General features: G+C 46.1%; 1 protein-coding gene and 1 long non-coding RNA gene across 3 annotated transcripts; both read left to right on the forward strand.

Moving 5' to 3' along the window:
• Positions 1–3,248: 3,248 nt before the first annotated feature.
• Positions 3,249–4,054, forward strand: LOC119343492. The gene is made up of 2 exons (XR_005166138.1): positions 3,249–3,354; positions 3,746–4,054. It is a non-coding gene; the product is annotated as an uncharacterized LOC119343492 (long non-coding RNA).
• Positions 4,055–5,071: 1,017 nt separating this feature from the next.
• On the forward strand, positions 5,072–7,866 carry LOC119292580 (rust resistance kinase Lr10-like). Of its 2 annotated transcripts, XM_037571378.1 has the most exons (4): positions 5,072–5,759; positions 5,859–6,080; positions 6,210–6,358; positions 6,498–7,866. In XM_037571378.1, the coding sequence occupies exons 1-4, from the start codon at positions 5,368–5,370 to the stop codon at positions 7,646–7,648; spliced, it is 1,914 nt and encodes a 637-aa protein (XP_037427275.1). In that variant the 5' UTR covers positions 5,072–5,367; the 3' UTR covers positions 7,649–7,866. The 2 variants fall into 2 exon arrangements, with proteins under 2 accessions (XP_037427275.1, XP_037427273.1); XM_037571376.1 differs by having other exon boundaries at positions 5,073–6,080.
• Positions 7,867–8,133: the final 267 nt, after the last annotated feature.

Here is an 8,133-nt window from a genome sequence, read left to right on the forward strand (position 1 = left end):
CGCGACACGCCGCCGCCGCCGATTGCATCACACCGAGTCCACGCCTGAATCGATTAACCGATCTCACCAAGAACTCGTCGGATCCACCGAATCGACCAAACAACCTGCTGCTCAAAAGCCCGCAACTTGCCGGCGCCAAGACATCCAACCACGTGACTGCTTCTTCATCCTCTAGATCCATACAATGTGACCTCCGAACAACCTAGCTCATGATACCACTTGTTAGAATAAATCTGAGGCACTCCGTCGATCATCCGAGGACCAAGCAATCACATGAGCACGACACAGAAATTTGTTAACGAGGTTCACCGATATGGCTACATCCCCGGGGCCTGACTATGGGCGCTCCTTCCCATGACACCGCTACAATTCTGCACCCGGTCACCCTGGACACCGCTGCTATTATGTTGGCATAGATTACATCGTGTGTCTAGCGCCGCTATATATGAGAGGCCTAGGATACAAGTGTCCTATAGTAGGACACGATTTCATATCCTATCTAAACACAATACAACTCAGAGTCCAACTGTAACCTAACTTGTACACTATATTCGACACAACTCCAACAGTGCTACGGAGTCTCGCCGCGAGCGTGGACGCGGCCGGGGCTGTGGTTGGCTGGTGGTGGCCTGGGTGTGGGCGGCGGTGACTAGACCTTATGCGCAGAGCCGCAGTGGGGTGGGGTTGCCGGAATGGCTGCTAGGTGGCCGGAGTTGCCACCCGCCATGTGCAGCCCCCATAGGTTGGGCCGGTGACCGCCTTCACTATGGTGTGTGCTGGCAGTGCACTGGCGCCATGGACGAGCCTCTGGCTATGCCAAGGTGGGTTCTTGTAGTCCGTAGAGAGGTGTCCTCACGTTATAACATCGGCGGAGGTCCATGGTAGTGGTGGTCGGGGCTTCCGTGTGTCGATGGTTGGATCGGTGCCTCTTGCCACGGACTTGGCGTCGTCTGAGTTGGTTGCTCAATGATGGTTGTTGGCAGCCATTGGGTCACGTCCCTCCGGTCCATCAGGATTGGAGGGAATGCAGGTGTGGGCGCCCTGACGATGGTGGCACTGACCCTGGCTCGGTGGGTGATGCCGGGCTTCTCTTGCCGCAGTTAGTGCACTGTGAAGCGGACGGTGGGCGGGGTCTCATGGCTTGGAAGCTGGAGCGGCGGCCCTGGAAGGTGGTCCGCTTGCTTGGCCTTTCGGCGGGCACCATGGCAGTGGTTGTGGCTATACTTCTTGGTCATGTGGGCAATAAGAGGTGTACCGGCGGATGGCTCAGGTGGACCATTTGTCTTCGGTAGTGGAAGCGCTCCAAACTGGAGTTGGGGATCTAGACTCGCCACGCCGCTCTTTAAGACCTCATGGTGGCATGGGGAGCTACCGAGTGAAAGCTCTGCGCTTGGCCGTCGATGATGGCGACGCTTGTGGGCGTCGTTATTTTCTTGAAGACGTTGTCATGGTACTCTGCTCCGTGTCTGGGTTTCGGGTGAAAACCCTTGTCCATTGGACTTGACGGCGGCGACGCCTGACGCCTTTCCCTCTCTTGAGGGCGTTGTCGTGCAGCTTAGGTGTTCTAGGGTGTTGTGTGCGGGGTTCTCATATCTTCATGTATTATCTTTCGGTCTCGTAGTCCCTAGCTGTCCGTCTTCTGTTTATCCTGGGATCAACTTTGTAAGAGGACTACCTCACCATCTTGTATCTTTAAACCATTTACTTTGTTTGGTTGTTGCTTTCTTTATAAAGTGGGGCGAAAGCCTGTTTTGAGAATATGCCATCTCGAATTTGTTGAACCACCATTTCTTGCTCATCCTTCTTCGGAAATTTCAAAGGTCGAGGTGTATCAAGAGCATGCCAGCACTCGCATCGCTCATCTCCTTTCAGAATTATCGTTTGCAAATTCAGAGCTCGCTCCAGCATGGATCTTATAAATGTAAATTGTTGTTTTAGTGACCTAGGTCCAGTAAATTCTAGCTCTTTCAAAAAGCTGTTCTTAGGGTCGTCAAAGTGAATTTTCCATTGAGGGGTCCTTCTTTTGGGGTACAGTTGTCTGGATTTGTCATCCACATCACATATATGTTCCCAAACCTACATTGAGCTCTAAATGTTGAAAAGGAAAGAAAGGCAATATAAGTAAGGAGAAAAATACTGAGAAAGACATCACCTCAATATGCAATATTTCGGTGCATGGTGCCGCCAGAAGAAACGTTGTCATCCATAAAAGGTCGAATTCAAGAAAGATACCACGCACTTTGAGCTTCCTTAGCTTACAGAACGCGGGAGGAGTTGCTAACTTTCAGGTTGTATGCAAAGCTGATCACAGGATAAATAAATTCAGAAAAAAAAAGAATGTGTAGTTCGCAATCGCATTAATGAGATTATCTAATAAATACGTATATGGGTATTCTTTATCATGCATAAACGCATATACAATGTATGTCTGAAAGTTATGACAATATAGTGAATAATACTAAAAGGAAAAAATAACGTGAACACTTGGCAGAAATAAACTACTCCATCCATCCGTTTCTAAATATAAGTTTTTTTAGAGATTCCGATATGAGCTCCTAATATTTCGCAAACAAAAAGTCCATATAGTCTAAAATGGACAAAACTTTCCTTCCTCAAGAAAAAGTCCATACATGATAGAGTGTGGCTCTGTTGAGTATCCTAGCTAGGACCTAGGAGGCCTGGATCTCAAGGGTAGTAACGTATTGCACACCTATTGCAGCGGGAGACGAGGCCTTATAGTAGTGGAGGCGCATTCCTGAAGTACGCCTAACTCCGTCCCTCTCTCGCAGCAACAGAGCCGACACACAGAGAGCTCTCTCGTTCGCTGCCGTCTCAAGTAGTTGTTGCCGGCATGATCTCCGGCACCAAGCGCTCCTCCCGGTCGACACTCGGCACCGCCGGTGTAGGCCGCGCGGACCCTGGGTCCGGCCGACGCACGAGGTCGAGGGGAATCAATCCGCTCTGCTCCTGTGCCTGTGCGATGCGCCCTTCAGGTGTTCGGTGAAATGCCAGCCCGGGCACAACTAAGGCAAGTCTCTGATAATTTGCTCTATTATACTAGGTGGCAATAAAACCCATGTTTACAAACCATGAGAGTGTATTAGTTTGGTACGGATCTAGTACTAGAAAACTCAGTGTCATTTATTTACAGATCCAAAAATTGTAGGGACGGAAGGTGTGTATTCTTGGAGGCAAAGCATGTGCAGCCTTAACATTTTCTTATATCGGGAGAATTTTGGTTTTGTAGATTCCGGAGTGACGAGGCCATGCCTTCATCTTCTTCATGGGGATGACTGCACTGCAGAAAAATTGGATGTGGGGGATTCCCATATCACTGAAACTACAGAATATAAGGTAATCGACAGATTTTTTGTATCTCAGCTGTCAGGATAGAACTATGGCATACATGCACAGTGACAAGCAACCATACTACTGAATAAGTTCAATATGAATCACATATGTTTCAACTATGACATGGTCACAACTGATTATTGGTACAACAGGTTCTAGAGTAGACAGATAGAAATAAGGTGCATGCTTGTGCTGTCCAATACCAACCAACATGTAGACTAAAATCATGGTGATGCTTTTCTCCATGTTTTTTAAGGGATAGCATGGTTTTCGGATGGGACATAAGGCCTTGGGGGCATCTGGGTGTGGAAAAAAGATGCGTCCAGGGTACCACCAAATTCCATATTCAAATTGAATACAATTTGGACTTACTCATCTTGGTTTACTGTAACAGAGATGGACATGAACGTGAAGATGAAGGTTACAGTTGTCTGAGTATGATTATAGACTTGCTCCAGTCCACTCACGTCCTATCTTATCAGCCAGACGGATTGTCAGTAGCAATTGGGCGAGCAAAAGTTGCTACGTGGAAATATTTGCAAGCAGTGATACTCATGTGACTGCACTGCGGGGGTGCACATTTTCAGAAGATACAACTATCATGGCAAAAAATTATAAATCCATTTTTGGCACACATTGAATTGGCCGTTCTTCAAGGCAGAATTTGTTGTGTATTTCCTGGTAGGATTAAAAAAATTGTGGCATAATATGTGTATCTTGTCTAAAGATTGTCAAGTTTAATTCATATGCTAGTGCAGTAGCACCTTATGAGATGACATCACAAAAATCAATCTTGCTCACCCAAAACTGTTGAAGTTGTAGCCATGGCTGAGAAGAAAAGCCATGGCGATGGCTATAGAAAGAAATTAGTCGTCTGTCTGTACTGAAGCGGAGATGGAAAGGTGAAGGTGAAGGCATGGCAATAGCAAGACAATACAACTGTGTGTAATAAAATGCTCTCCTCAAAGTGGAATATGTAAATGATCAGCACTTTTTTGCTGAAATTAACAGAGCTACTCATGTTGAGCTGGCAGCCTTGTGCCCAAGGTTAATTTTATGGTTGTGAAGGCAGCCTCCTGCCGTGTTATAGTGGTCTGAGTGTGATTGTAGACCTGCTGCAGTCCAATCACCAGCGAGGGGCAAGTTTGGAAATAAACAAGCAATTGGGTGAGGAAAAGTCGCTATGTGGAAATATTTCTAAGCTGTAATGTTCATGTGGCTGCACTGCAGGCAGATGTGGACATTTTCAAAAGATAAATCTATCATCCCCAAAAAAACACAAATCCATGTTCCGCACAATTTGAATTGGCCATTCTTTGAAGCATTTGTTGTGTACTTTCTTGATAGGAGGCATAATGTGTGCTATAGTTGTCTGAGTGTGATTGTAGATTTGCTCCAGTCCACTCCCGTCCCATCTTATCAGCCAGAGGGATTGTGGAAATAAAGAACCAACTGGGCGAGGAATAGTTGCTATGTGGGAATATTGGAAAGCTGTAATGTTCGTGTGGCCGCACTACAGATGTGGACATTTTCAAAAGATAAATCTATCATTCCCAAAAAAAGACAAAATGAATGTTCGGCACAATTTGAATTGGCCGTGCTTCGTAGCAGAATTTATTGTGTATTTTCTTGATAGGATTAGAATGTTGTGGCATAATATGTGCACCTTGTTAGCCTACCCCAACTTGTTTGGGACTAAAGGCTTTGTAGTTGTTGTAATATGTGCATCTTGTGTAAAGATTGTCAAGTTTAATTCATATGCCAGTGCAGTAGTACCTTATGAGATGACGGCACTATTTTTTTCTGGGTGTTACGGAAACTGTTTACCTGCCCTTGGTGGCTTGGAGAAAGAACATTTGTCTTGGTGAGCAAGAGCATACTAATTGTGCTCGCTTGATATTTCTTTGGAAAGTGATTGCCACCTGTTATACACTTGTTTCTTTTTCTTTCATAAGGACGAAAGAATCATAGCATTACAAGAGTGGACTTGAAAAGAAGGCAGAACAAGAGCGAACCATGGCAACTCCTGGTGAGGCTCGTGGTTCTGCTACCTTGAAGGCCATAACATTCTTTTGTGTGCTTGCAGTTCTTGTAGCTGATATCCAGGGGCGTCGTCCTGCTTGTCCTCCTTTTTCTTGCGGCCATCTGCAAGACGTCCAGTACCCTTTCCGCCGGAGAGGTGATCCAGGCGAGTGTGGAGTTACATATTACGAGCTGGCTTGCACCGATAGCAGGGCTACCATTACGATCAACAGCTGGACATACTTTGTGACTGAGATAAATTATGCCAATTCTTCCTTCTTGGTTGTCGATGCCAAGTTGGACTTGAGCAGCAGCTGCCCTATTCCTCGCCGGAACCCGCAGCCTTACCTCTTTGGCCTTTATAGGTTAGAAGGCTCGGAGTACATGTATGAACTGGCTCCTCGCTCAGTTATGTTTGCTACCTTTGTGAATTGCTCGCAGGAGGTCAGGAACAATAGTCCATACTTACCGGTTGCTTGCCGCAGCACGAGCTCCTCTTTTGTTTATGTGCTGATTGGTGATCCCACTGACATTTTCGCCCTCAAGCCTTCCTGTGGATACCTGGGTGTGATTATTTTGGAAGGCGAGAGATCGCCATATTATGCAAATTATGGAGATGTCATGGAATCCATGAGAAACGGATTTGCAGTTAGTTTTCGGCAAGATCTTGTTACAAGCTTTGGACCCTTGCCGTTGCTCAGTATTGGGTGAGTATTGGAAATCTTGCTTGTTCTGTTTCTCTCACGCACCAACACACGCTCACACACTTGGTCTACATCATCTAATTGTTACATAATTAATGAATTTCCTTTCTGAACCTTGGCATGGTCTTGCAGCGAATTAATCAGTCGACTGAAGTCTAGAAGCTATACGTGGGAAAAGATTTTGGATCTTTTGCTAACTCGTTTGTTTCCTAGTATACCTGGAAAATATGCATATGCAACAATTCCCATGTGGATTGCCCAGTGGATTGCAATAACTGCTGGTACTTCACAGCCATTTATTATTGATTAACTATTAGTCCCTTTATTTATCTGTTTGTTCTATCATCCCAAAATGGGAAATTTGCAGTTTGTTGATCATCAAAGCTTATTACTAAAGACTGCATAAATTTGCCTATGCAGTACTATGCAGGTTCATGCTGCCGCCACTGGTGGTATTGACTTTCCTTGCCTACAAGTACTGGAGAACAAGGATAACAATTGATGCAGTCGAGAAGTTCTTGCGGATGCAACAAATGGTGGGCCCAATCAGGTACAGCTACACAGACATCACCGCAGTAACAAGGCATTTCAGAGATAAATTGGGCCAAGGGGGCTATGGCTCAGTCTACAAAGGTGTTCTTCTCCCAGGAGATATCCATGTTGCTGTTAAGATGCTAGCAGGTAGCTCCAATTGCAACGGAGAAGATTTTATAAGTGAGGTCTCCACCATTGGCAGGATCCACCACGTCAATGTGGTCCATCTCATGGGGTTCTGCTCGGAGGAAATGAGAAGGGCCCTAACCTATGAGTATATGCCTAATGGTTCTCTTGATAAATACATCTTTTCGTCGGAGAGGAGCTTCTCTTGGGACAAGCTCAATGAGATTGCTTTGGGGATTGCGAGGCGTATCAACTACCTGCATCAGGGGTGCGACATGCAAATCTTGCACTTTGACATCAAGCCGCACAACATTCTTCTCGATACCAATTTGGTTCCCAAAGTTGCTGATTTCGGCCTGGCCAAACTGTACCCAAGGGATGACAGCTTTGTGCCGTCGAGTGCCATGCGGGGAACCATTGGGTACATAGCTCCTGAGATGGTATCTCGGAGCTTTGGTGTGGTATCCAGCAAATCTGATGTTTACAGCTTTGGAATGCTGCTACTGGAAATGGCAGGAGGACGCCGGAATGCTGACCCGAATGCATCAAACTCAAGCCAGGCGTACTACCCGTCCTGGGTGTACGACAGGCTAACAAGGCAACAAGAAGTGGGTGAGATATCTGCGGCAGATGAGATGCACGAGTTGGAGAGGAAGCTTTGTCTCGTTGGGCTATGTTGCATCCAGATGAAGCCTCACGATCGGCCGACGATGAGCGAGGCCATAGAGATGCTCGAAGGTGGCGTTGACGGCCTGCACGTGCCTTCGAGGCCATTCTTCTGTGACGATGAGCACACCCCTGTAGCTGCGGATTCTCACCACGTCTTCTCTGAGCTGACTACTCTGTCGGAGGAGGATGAGTTTGATGGTGCTTCTACGCAAGACAACAGCGCTGGTCTTAGAAATGCATAGTAGTCAGTAGAGTGGGTTCACGGTTCAGTGAGATTTACTGGTTTTTACTCTTTTGTAGCAGTGCCGTGCTACGGTATGTACTATGATTGAAATCTTGCTGCTGTACGTGGATGTGCCTGACAAATATATGTCACATAATATGGAATTTTGGTGACCGCCTGATGGTCGCAGATTAGGAAGAAATGTACTCAATTGGTTATTAAAAAATGGAAACAATGTTGGAGAAATTTCATTCAACTCTGAATGCACCCCTTCCTTGCCCATTTACAGAGTAGGGCGGCACAAGATACTAGAGTTGCAGGGCAAGCAAGTCTCATCCAGTCGTTCCAGTCTCTTTTGTTGACTTGACGGCTGAAACTCTTTTTTTGTTTTTGAGTCGGACGGCTGAACTATTTTGCAGAATACATTGCTTTGATGCTGCGTTAAGGAGCAGTGAAATCTTTTTTTTTTCTATGAAAACAACGATGAATCTAGGATAGATTAAA

The sequence above is a fragment of the Triticum dicoccoides genome, chromosome 1A (genome assembly GCF_002162155.2).
Source record: "Triticum dicoccoides isolate Atlit2015 ecotype Zavitan chromosome 1A, WEW_v2.0, whole genome shotgun sequence".
In the NCBI taxonomy this organism is placed as follows: domain Eukaryota; kingdom Viridiplantae; phylum Streptophyta; class Magnoliopsida; order Poales; family Poaceae; genus Triticum; species Triticum dicoccoides.